At 35.8% G+C, this 12,910-nt stretch overlaps 1 protein-coding gene across 13 annotated transcripts in view; it reads right to left on the minus strand.

Moving 5' to 3' along the window:
• Positions 1 to 12,890, minus strand: part of phldb1a (pleckstrin homology-like domain, family B, member 1a) — a 57,814-nt gene extending 44,924 nt beyond the window's left edge. For 2 of the 13 annotated variants that reach the window (XM_048187741.1, XM_048187742.1), the window contains exons 1-2: positions 12,352 to 12,872; positions 1,211 to 1,312 (exon numbers count right to left, since the gene is read on the minus strand). In XM_048187741.1, coding sequence (XP_048043698.1) covers positions 1,211 to 1,312; positions 12,352 to 12,378 — 129 coding nt within the window. In that variant the 5' untranslated portion in view covers positions 12,379 to 12,872. Of the gene's footprint in view, positions 1 to 1,210; positions 1,313 to 4,337; positions 4,694 to 8,114; positions 8,552 to 10,471; positions 10,661 to 12,351 lie in introns of those variants that run through there. The other 11 variants (XM_048187736.1, XM_048187731.1, XM_048187740.1 and 8 more) reach the window with 11 other exon arrangements.
• Positions 12,891 to 12,910: the final 20 nt, after the last annotated feature.

Raw genomic sequence — 12,910 nt, forward strand, 5'->3', positions numbered from 1 at the left:
TCGGATCAACAGTGATGAAGATTAACCATATAATTAGGGAACAGTTCACCTCTTATTTTCTACTTCCTCTGGAGCAGACTCCACTTTTAGGTGACAATACCTAGGAGTTTTGCAGAATTCTTTGTTGTTTTTCCTCCACAGATAATTTTAAAAGAAAGAAATTACAAAAGAAACCTTTCTGTTTTTAAAAGATTTTAATGACGATTAAGCAAGAAGTAAAAATCACAAGTAAAAAGAAATAAAACAAAAGTAAATGCATTATACAAACCCCTATTCAAAAGTTTGCAGTTAGATTTAAAAATAATAATAATTAATTAATCCTTGAATAACTTTTATTGGAAGTTTCAGTAAAGACATTTATAATGTTACAAGATTTTTTATTTAAAATAAATTCAGTTCTTTTTCAATTCATTAAAAAAGAATTCCACAAAAAAAAAAATATATTATGCAGCACAATCTTTTTCAACATTGATAAAAATAAGAAATGTTATTTAAGCACCAAACCAAATTAGAATGATTTCTGAAGGATCATATGACACTGAAGATTGGAATAATGGCTGCTGAAAATTCAGCTTTGCATTAACGGGAATAAATTACATTTGACAGTTTTTCTTAATTGCTTTGGCTCAGTTCTCACATGATTGATAATTTTTTTTTCTTAAAACAATAAGTTCAGCATTCTTAATTAGTTATTTGTTCACATCAGATTTGAATTTCTTATTGATTTAAGCAAAACCTAAACACTCTTTTTGTGCACTACAGTGTTGACTTTTACAAGTAAATTTTTATCTACTGTTGAAATCTATCTAAAAAGCTCAATGCAAACCACACAAAAGACAAAACTGGCATTCTTGTATAGAAAGCAGTCAACAAAAAAAGTAGAAAAAACAAATTTGTATATAACAAATATTTCCATGGTGAAAAAACATCTAAACATCTTTGTATTTTGATGGCATTGGCCAATTTACTGAAACAACAACTAGGTTTTGATGCATGAAGTAAATGTTTTGGATGAGTTACATTTTGCAGACATGCAATAGAGTTCTTATGTTTCAGTAAACAGTTATGACAATTGCACTTACAGTTTAGAGAATGTTAAGAAAAATGTGCCTAAGCGATTGAGGAAAGACTGCAATATACAGACCCAAAACCTTAGAACAGTATTGTGAATGTATGTGTATATATACACAGCTCACAGCTCGACACTCACCTGTAAGACCTGGTGAGTCTGACGGCCATGTTCTGGAAAGTTCCGATTTATGCTGTCCATGTCTATGGAGTTATCAATCACTTCATGACATTTGTTAAGATCCTGATGGAAATACAGAGATAAACAGCAAGATTTTTAAAATCAGCTAGTCCAAAAATTCTTTGCTGAATGACTGAAGTTTAGTCTAAATAAATGTGAGTGGACTGAGTCATAATCAAAACATGTTTGTAGTATTTATAAACAGACTATTAAGATAGATATGTAGATCTGGCAAGGTTACAACACTTAAGACTTGTGTCTTTAAGCCTAACAGTGAATGATCAAACACTTTTTGTAGACAAAATACAATGATGCAATGATCCTACAAATGCATACTATGATTAACCAACTGTCGTGAACAGACTGTAGTCTGCATCTTAGTAGAAATACACAGCATGAGTCAGTGTGACTCATCTCACACACAAACACAAACACACACCCAGACTCAGAGTGAACAGATGCAGCCAATTATCTGTGGTACAGACACAGGCACATTAGCGTGAACAAACTAGAGTAGACCTCAGGTCAGTACACACATCACTGCAGATCAGTCATTTTGGAACATCCCTAACCTGAAATGCCCCTCTCCCTCCTTCCCTCTCTTCTACATCCCTGACTCATGCCACTGTCTCTCAGACAAAACACACTGGAAATCACAGAGAAACAGAGCCGCAAGACAAACTGAACATCAGGTTCTGTGTGTGTGTGTCTGTGTAAATAATGGCCATCGAGAATCAGTCAAGGGGAGTTTCAGCTATAATAGGGAAAGTTTACTTTGGCTAACATTCTAGCAAGATTCCCTCAAAGTTATGAACAAGCGCTCTTCTAGTAACATTAATATAACATTCATTCAATGTTATGGTCGTTAATAACATCACTAAAAGTAGCGTAGCTATTAGTTAAGCTACATTTCTCAGTAGCAAGGTGGTAGTGGCACTTAAAATCATGTCACTTTGCCATGCTATTTTATTGATTAAGTAGTGGTTCAGCTATTTACAATCAGAGCAAGTGACTCAAATTCAAAAGAGTCATTTATTCAAAGTGAGAATAAGCTTTTTCTGATTCTAAACAGCCAACAGACAATACTTTAAAAACACTGAGTGATTTGGAATGACTCTTTTGGGTTTGAATCAGTTTTACCCAAGAAGAAGCTTTTAGCTTAGTTTAGCTAATTTCATTTTAGCTTAGCAATAGATTATTTAGTAGCTTAGCTAACTACACTCAACATTTATGGTCTGGCACACCAAAACATTAAAAACAGACCCAGCATTCTCCATATGTGTGTATCTGTGTACATAATGGCAAATTGAGGATCAGTGAAGAAGAACAGTAAAGTCAGTAAAAGTAGCAAAGCTATTAGTTGATGTGGGATGTGCGAGGTGGTAGCATCATTATTCTTAAAATCATGCAACTTCACAACACTGTTTTATTGATTAATATTTGATTCAGCTGTTTATAATCAGAACAAGTGATTCAGATTTAGAACAAATTAATCTTCTGGGTCAGAATCACATGTTCTAATTGTAAGCTTTCAAACTCAGTATTCTAGAGTAGTCTGTAGCTTAGCTAAGCTCCATTGAGCATTTACAGTCTGATATTTTCCATATTAATTCTAATACAAAACTATTAACATATTAGTTACATTTTTTCTTAACATCAACAAAAAACAACTTACACCAAAGACCAATATTCAAAAAAGGTTATAGACTGAGCCAGAACAGATTACCTTGTTCTGCCATTACCCATGATTCAACTGTTTCCATGAGTCATGAGAGGACATCCTACAATGTAGAATGGTTTGAAAGTCAAAACAGTGTGAGATTAAGGCAAGGAAAACTCTTTCCTCTGCTGGCATGTCCAGTCAGGGAAACGACTGGAATGAGACGCTTTGCTTCTCCAAACAAGCGAAGACAGGTTAGGTACAGTGCCTGCATATAGAATAGGACGATGATGGACATTTATAGTCTTTAACTCAACAGCTGGTACAAAACCAAACTTCCTCTTTTCCTCCTTCCCCTAGCTAACCTCTCTCTCCCTTTCATTCCTGATGTCATGTTTGCAAGTGCAGCTGGCAAGTGCTGCAGGCCGCCTCTCACAATCACGTCCAGTGTGTGACACAGAGGGGAGAGAGAACAGAAAGCCTCTGTCACTATACTGAATATGGTCTCCGCTCTCACCATCATACACACACTCAACTGGACAATACAGAGACACTGACATTAATACACATAAATAATTTTGTCTTGATTCAAATATACCTGCACACAAATAAACATAAATCATACACACAAATATACACTCAATATCAGTTCAACTTAAGTTTTTCATGCCGGTAAGTGGCTTGCCTCTGAAACGTGTCATTAAGTCTGCAGTTATGCCACTGTGTCCTGCCCTCTGCAGCAGAAAATAGACTCAACCACATTGCACAAACCACAAAGCTCCTCTTACAGGGGTTATAATCATACAGGCTACACATACACACACACACACACACATAGCCTATAGCAGTATGTTAGAGTTATGGGAGAAGTAAGGAAACCACAGCAGGAACATACAGCTAATATAACAGTACAGCTAAATGTAGCATGAACAGTAGGTGAATCTGGGAAACAGAAACCAAAAAATGTAAACTTGTTAATCATGTGAGAAAAAAAAAAAAAAACATACTGAGATTTAAATTATCTTTTATAAGAAAGTCACAACCAACACAGGCAAAAGTTAATTATATACAACAGATAAATTAAAATGATAATATATTCTAATATTAAAATATAGAATTTTAATTTTATAAAATATATACTAATAAATTACATTTATGTATATTCTAAATATTTTGATTATATGGAATATATAATAGATTTAAGTTATTTTGAGTTACTTACATTAAGCACTCATGCTCTCAGCATAAATCTGATAAATACTAAGCAATATACACTGATATAGTGAAACATTTACTACACATTTCTTGAGTCATAGCTGCCAAAAATCAATGCAGCAGTAAAATCAACAAGAGAAACTTATTTATAGTTTGTAGAAACAACAAATACCAAGATCTTAAGAACCCATAAGCAATATCTAGCCCACTCACCATCTTTTTTAGCCCAAGAAAGACCTGCTCTGTTGCTGCATGTCCTTGTTTACTGGCAGTCTCTGTGCTATGTCCTGTTTTTACGCCTTTGAGCCTTTGGTTGACCGTCTACAGTCCAGCTCTCGCTGTTTGTTTGTCTCTGCTGCTCACTCATGTCTCTTACTGAATGTTCTTAAGTTCTGGAGGACAGAATTACATAGTACCACCACAGCTGGGATAGACAGAGTGAGAGACAGAGAGAGAGAGAGAGCACTAGTAGAGGAATCCACATAAAGTCTCTCTCAGAATGCAGGTGTGCGGTCCATCTTTCCAAACACCCATGAATAATCATCAAGTTTATGTCTAAATTTAGAAAGCTAAATCACGAGAGACATTTACAACGTCAGGCAAAGGTCATCTTCTGTGAACTTGACTCATATGCACAGCTTATACTGCTCAAAAACATGCTAAACATACTACTAAGAATAATTCAATTATTGGATAGTTCACCTGAAAATTTAAATTCAGAAAAATTTATATTCTAAAATTCTATTCTATATAATTTTCTCACCCTCATGTTGTTTCAAACCTGTACACTGTAAAAAAAAATATTTTCATGATTTATCACAACATTTTTTCCACTGTCAAATCAACTTAAATAATTAAAGTGGTTCAGATAAAATAGTATTTTGAGTTTCTGTTGATTAAACCAATCTCCATTGTATTAACTCAAATTTTTAATTTCATTGAACTCAAAATTTTAAGGCAACCAGGTAACTTACTTTTTTTTAAATTAAACCAACAATTCTTTTTTTTTTTTTTTACCAGTGTATGAGTTTCTTCTGTGGTACATAAAAGAGGATATTTTAAGAAATTATTGTTTGTTTGTTTGTTTGTTTTATCCAGAACTGTTTAGTTACCAACATTCTTCAAAATATCTTCTTTTGTGTTCCCCAGAATTCATACAGGTTTGGGACGACATGAGAGTGAGTAAATGATTTTGTGATTAATATTCAGGTATACTATCCCTTTAAAAATTATATTATGTTAATGTCATGTTTTCATTTAAAGCAACTTTTAGAAGACAATTAGACAGTAGTAGGAAATATCTGATGCATGTATGATTTCCATTTTTAAAGCACTGAATGGTATTAAAAATTGTCAGATCACTGTCATTGCAGCAGATGGACTCATTTCAGACAGATTTGAGTTTGCATGCCCTTGTGGAGGACGGAAAAGACCTTGATATTCCAGGTGGAGTCCCCCTACTCACTTCCTGTTCTTCCCTCCTCCACAGTGACAAAACAAAAATGGTGTTTTCCATTTGATGTTTAACAGCTGCAAAACTGCTGATGTGAGTCACTTTAAGAGTATTTGTTACATAATTAGTTTCATTTATGGAAACAAGATTTTTTTTATTATTATTTATATATAGTCAACAAAGTTGTCATGGAACTCCCCTAAGCAAACATTTATGCTTTTTCTCTTAGTCAGCACACAACTAAGCAATCCATCACACAACGAGCCAGACCGATTGGTAACAATCCTAAGAAACATGGGAAAGTCGTGAATCAGAGCGCTAGAGAGGAAAATGTCTGGAGAACGAGAAAGAAAGGCTTTTTTTCCATGGCCACTGCCAGGGAGTAAGACAGATGTCAAAGGAGTCCAAACATATTAAAAAATGAACACAAACAAATCTGAACAGCAACTAGGCAACCACAGCTGGAAGAGGAACGGACTCTTCCGGTGTGGGCTCCTAAGCAGGGACTCTTCCTGTCGGCTGACCCTATGATCTAGCTCCTCTCTGGGAATAAACAGTCTCCAGCTGCCCCCTTCTCACCCACAACTGAGAAAAAAATGTCAATATGCCTGATAATTTGAAGCAGTCCTCTGTTTTGAGCAACCAGTGCCTTATTGTTGAGCCAAATTTAAGTTATTTATTTGTTTGTTGTCCTCTGGGAGTGAAAATTCCAATTAGTTTAGGAGAGAAAATGCTTATTCCACCAAGTAACTTCCAACATTTACGTGTAAGGCATTAAGCTCAGACGTCCAGAGTGACTCGCATATGAGGCTGCCATGGTCAACACATGGCAAGCACACAAGTTGGAAAGTTAGCTGCAAGATAACTTTCCATATTTCCATGCTGGACTGCTGTCTTGGAATAACACATGTGATATCAAAGCTAAGCATTTTGGTCTTACTCATAAATTCTTTGATGGCAGGAACATGCGGCATTAATCTCTTGCAGCATTTTGCAACAGTCTAGTCACTTATTATAGTATCAGAGTAAAGCAACAAGGCGTCAGAAAGATTGACCACAGATCTCACCCCAGAAATCAGTCACAGTGCTTGCGTGGCAGAAATGCCTGAGATCAGAACACTGTTTATATCTGAATGTGTTTGTGAGAGAGTGAGAAGAAAGACTGGGTTTGTTTCATCGGCACTGTAGTTTGAGAAAATGTCTTCATGTTGTTTAGGGTTGTTCAAGAGGGAACATTCTTGCATATGGTGCTTTTTTTTTGTTCATTAGCAACCATTAGACTTAAAATATCCACATTCAAGCAAGCATTTCCAGTCTCAGACTGCCTATTTCGGCTAAATATTTCACACTTTCTCACACACACACACAGCAATATGTTAGAACTGATAGTGACATCCACATCCTTATTACACCTGCACTCATATTGTTAAAGTCACCATGAAATGAAATTTCTTCCAATCAATTTTGTAAATACAAGTAATGTGAATGATTCATCAATGTTTCATTTTTTTATTTTTATTTTTACTTTTTTTTTCTCTCTTATTACATTTTAATATAATTTTATTTAACATAACTCAATCTTATAGTGAAAACAACAGACTTCTTTCTGGAATGACATTGATAACAGATTGGACAAATGTTTCAGGTTCACTGCATGTAAGGGGGAGAAAATAGTAGATCGGAGATCTACTCAGTTTGCAGCCCTGTATTAGCATTCCATCATGTAGTGTTTGTAATTCCTCAAAAGGGGGAAATGTGAACTCATGTATGATGCTTGAATGGACAAATTCATGGGTCACAGCAGGTAAAAAAGACTGGATTTAAGGTTCAAACAAATAGATTTAAAAGACTGAAACTTTAGAAGTAGTTCTCATTTCTGGGTAGTCTAGAACGAAAGCGTTCTCTTCCTAATAACACTATAAGGTAAGCAACACCTCGAACAAATGCTGGTTAAGACTCGCAGAGCCAGACTTTTGATTTTTGGCATAAATCTGTCAGTGAAGCGACTGTGGGCGTGCCGTCTAGAGCTGGTGAGACCCAAACTGAATGAATAAAGGTGTGGGCACTAAGAGAAAAGCTTGAACAATCATGCCATGGTCACTATATCCTGTTTGGCTCTTTTTCACCTGGTGTGCTGGTGTTCAGTTCCTTCTTTTTGTTACTGCTTTATGTTCTTTTAATCCACTCACTCTTTCTTTTTCTCCTTCCAATATGTTAGATTTTCAAGTGAACTTTTATACACACACATTTTTTTTTTTTATACACACAGTTGTAGGCTACACTTCCAGCAATCGTGCAGACACACACACACTTTAAACTCTAAACATGCAGTGCTCAAGATAAAAAAAATAAAAGTTCAAATTTTTGGGGGGAAAAAAAGGGGGGGGGGGCTCTAGGCCTTACGTTTTTTCCATTCCGTTCTCATTCCAGAGGTTGTGCCCTCTGGAGGTTGCAGCCTTCAAAGACAGCTTCTTAGTAGGTAATTTTGAATAATTAATTAGCCTACATGTTAACTGTTTACAAAAAGTTCTACATACCTTTCCCATAGAAATTCAGAACCTCGCCAGTAGCAGCAGGTTATCCAGGGTATTTTTACACAGTGAATTCGGTCATAGCCTACTACTCTTCTCACATAGCCGACTTGTACCATGTGACCGCTGTACCACCTGACCATTGCAGATTCATTTTGGTGTTGATAGTGTTGCCATAGAAACGCATATTTCTGAGTCCGAGAACAGCTCTGAAATTTCCTACTTTCCACTTCTGAAGTTTACGAGCTTGTCGAATGCTTTGTTGTCAGAAAGAATAGAAATCATGGAGGACACCAGGTTCATTTTTGCCTATTTCTTGGGGAAATCTTATGAAAGCCTAAATGTATGTAAGATATTTCATGTTGAATAAAATATAGCGTCCCATTCGTTGACACCCATAAACATTCACTGCGCCATCTATATAGACCTTATGTAGCCCCGCCCCTTTTCAGCGTTGCGCTCGTTGTCTTTTGACTTCCGGTTTGTATTTCAACAGCGATATTACATTTATGAATGAACTGCTTGTTTTAAAATCTTCCCGATCTACTGACATTTGTTAAGACATCTGCTTTAAACAGAACAATGCTCATGATAACTTTCATTAACTCTACAACACCTAAATCCACTTAACCAACTAATTATTCTTTGACAGCGATACCATAGAAATGTACAGAGCTACCGCAAAACGGAAGTTCAAAGACAATTTTATAAAGATGGCGGCGCGCTTGTTTCTCTGGAAAATAAGGTCTATAGTCAGCTTGCTTATGATTCTGTAATTTTGGTCATATACATGCTATTTTTACATACAGTAGGCTATGCTTCAAATTGTTAATCATGTAAATATGCACTATTTTAACAACAAGAAAGTGATGTAGCTGTTCAAAAACTAATAAAGAATCGTTCTCCCCTCAGCCACCTTTAAGGTTTACACCACATAGGAACTTCTGATAACATGTGAAGGCAGCATTATCTCAGAGTTTACCAGTAAATACGACTTAAGAGGGTGTTCATGTCCAATAGGAAACTAGTATTTATGATCATTCCAATAGCACTTGAAGGCCGCATAGTCGCCACCTACTGATGTGACGATGTAACCTGAAGAAAGTCCCTGAAAAATCCTCGAAATTTATGACTGATAGACTGTCTGGAACATGCAAACACAAACAAGCGGCTGCTAGAAGGTTGCATAGCCTTTCAAATTCATAGACTGGAACTAAATGTTGTTACCTATATGACTATATGCATTGCAGGGGTCATACAGCACACAGGTGTCATACAGACGAGGTATTGAATGTGTTCACACATCTCTGCACCAGATTAATTAGACAGCTGAGTAATTTGACTGACAGGTAAGGAATTTTTCAAACCACCTGTTAGTCAGCCTCTTTTAGTGAAAGTAGCACTGGTGGTGCAAAAAAATGTGTCAGCAGACCACAGCTTTCCTGCAAACTTCTCATACACTGGCACAGTGCTGTCTCCAGTGGGACAATAGTCTCATTGTCCATTCTTTAGGTCAGTGCCATTATTCCCATCCTCGTCCAGTGCGGCCCATTTTTATTCTTACTCATATTCAACATAATAAGACTATAAAAGTTCGCCATTACTCACACACACCTTAACTAAAATGAAGAAATGCATTCATAATTCATATGAATTAATGACATAATTAATTAAATAATTCATGTCATACTATGACATCATAGTGTGCAAACAGTGTTACACTGTTACTTTTTAAAGACAGCTTCTCCATGATGTGTTGCATTTGTGTCATAAACTGAAGTCATTTTTTTTCCTCAGAAATCTGACTCCTGTCCCTTTCAGTTCCTCTTTCAATGATTCATACACTGATTCTAATAAAGACTGCAAAACTTTTTCAAAAGACAAACAGACATGTGGTTAAAAATAAATTGCAAATTAATAATACTTACAAATGTTAGATCTGTGTCTTATTTACCCCTAAAGGTCCATAGTACCTTAAATGTGTGTGTGTGTGTATATATATATATATATATATATATATATATATATATATATATATATATATATATATATATATATATATATATATATATATATATATATATATATATATATACTAACATCTACATGTATTAGTACCAACTTTTCTTTACCAGTATATCATTACTCTAAATGCATTCAGAAAACTTCATTCCAAAAACCAAGCTGTCAGTCAAAGCCTTACCTATAAGTTCAGATCCTATATATATATATATATATATATATATATATATATACTAACATCTACATGTATTAGTACCAACTTTTCTTTACCAGTATATCATTACTCTAAATGCATTCAGAAAACTTCATTCCAAAAACCAAGCTGTCAGTCAAAGCCTTACCTATAAGTTCAGATCCTAAGCTCTGTCAGTTCCACATCTAATCCTGAGCGCTGGAAACTCATGCTCACTTTAAAACATGTTGAACCCTGTGGAGCACCAGAGCAGGATGGACAAATCATTTAGAACTAAAGATGAGAGAGAATGAGAAATATCTTCCCTCACTCTCTCTGTGCTGCACTGTTCCCCCACCTACATGTTTTCTCTCTCTCTCTCTCTCCACCCCTTTGCCTCTTTTTTTCCAACCCTCATAGTCTCTCACACACTCCTTCCCTCCCTTCTTTTTTCATTTTGCTGCCACAAGGCAGTCTTTTATTCTCACAGCTGAAGAGCTTCTCACTTGTTCAGTCTCTGGAACAAGACACCCACCCTGAACCCAGATCAGGAGACAGGCAGAGAGAGAGAGACACAGATAGGCTGGAGTACAATAGGGGCGACTTATCACCACATACTGATGTAGAGATTTCAGAAATAGTGTCTCGTAAAATTAGATTTGTAATATCAGCATATTGGTATGGAAGCAAGTCAGGTGGCTCTTTTTTGGTCCTCACTTTCCCTCGTCCATTCGATTCTCTGCATAATGAAATCTAATTCCCACAACATAGTTGAACTCTGGCCAAGCCAGATAAGCAAAATGTGAAATTAAATTCAATTACAATAAGCCAATAAAGCAGCCCTCTCTAAATACATTAAAATACCCTCTGTAAAATGTCTTATGACAACAAACAGAAGATTGGAGGGGCTTGTTTGTGGATACTATGAGATGATGTTTCCTCTTTTTAAACAGAGAAATTGCTGTTGAACTATTCAGAATAATGTCTTATTTTAGTGTCCAAATGTTAAATACCCAAAATACACAACTTACGCAATAGTGGTTCCCCCTCAACTCAACCCATGAGACATTCCACCAATGCATGTCTGGAGAGGACGTTGTGTGGGCTGTAAGAGGGTAGGAAACTTTGGGGAAGCTAAAGGCTGTAAAGTTGAAAAGAACAACTTGTGGACTCAAAATGCTCACTTAAAAATCGGTTTATAAATATTTGGTGGTTTTTATCAGACAAGTTATAAAAGGCTACTGCCTAATATCACCAAGGTTAACTTGAAAATACCAGGCAAGAGTATGAGGGAAGGGTATGAATACTCATTGGGGGTTCTTATATATTTGCCCATTAAATCTTAAATATTTATTTTCCATTAGTTATAACGCATGTTGTCTGAGGTATCATCTAGAACAGCTACGGAATGGAAGGCCAATATAATTTTGTTGTCAAACGCCCTTTTACCTCGTTCCTCTTCATCTTCCTTTATCAAGGATTTACTCCTTTCTTATTTATCTGAAATCCACCCACCAAATTCATACACATTAAATCAAATTAAACACTAAATCATATGGCCTTAGCAACAGTAAATAGGATAGACATATCATCGCTGCAAAAACGTGTCTTACGGGGAATTTTACTTTTAAGGGTGAACTGCCTCAGTCAGAGTGGCAGTTTCCATAGGTTTCCATTCACAAGATACACACAATCACGCAGAGAATAGAAGATGAAGTGGAAGAAATGATGACCTCTGGTGGTTGCGCACATGTATTTAATTTTCATCTACATCTAAATATTAAATTTTCACTTTCATTTTCTAACTTCTAACCAGTTAATGTCTCAACTCAACAAGCTCTGGTAATAGACAGCGGGGCATGTTTTGCTCCAGTGATTATTCCCTTAGAAAACATAATTTAGCATGCATTAGACCACATTATATAGGTTTTTGATATATAAAACATTACAGCAAACGTCAAATAGATATGCCTGAAGAAATTTTGATTAAAATATGTAATATTCATAAAGAATTTTCCTCAATATCAAAAGCAACAAAAGGAAACTTACTTGAAAGCGAACCCTTTTAGGGGCCATTGTGGTTCTTGGTCTGTAAATAACAGAAAAACTCTTGGAAATGGTCCCAACGAGTGGGATACAGACTGATGATCAAAGTAACTCCTTCAGAAATTCAGCTGGATCCACTGTAGGAGACTGAAAGGGAATCCATCAGAACAGCATCCCAGTCACTCTGCGGAGACCAACATAGGCTCATTTTCTGTGTGTAAAACAGTTTCACTTACTGCACTTTCCAAATAAAAGATCCAAAACTGTACAGTATTTCCATCAAAAACTGAGGGATGAAAAAAATAACTTTCCTTATTCCTAAACATGACTTTGGTGAGGACAGATTACATTTTTTCTTTTCATGTTCTCCCAAATTAACATTGGCATATAAAACAATAATCTCTTGATCATATACAGGTCCCCAATCTACTTTCAGTCCTTCTAACAGACACGTATGTGAAAAGCCCAGCCTATAAAAAAAACTATTTAATCAAATCTCCACCCTAGTTTTAAAGTGGAAAGAAGAAAACGGAAACATGAATCATTCAGTGGGCTCAGTCAA

Source organism: Megalobrama amblycephala, linkage group LG4 (genome assembly GCF_018812025.1).
Source record: "Megalobrama amblycephala isolate DHTTF-2021 linkage group LG4, ASM1881202v1, whole genome shotgun sequence".
Taxonomy (NCBI): Eukaryota; Metazoa; Chordata; class Actinopteri; order Cypriniformes; family Xenocyprididae; genus Megalobrama; species Megalobrama amblycephala.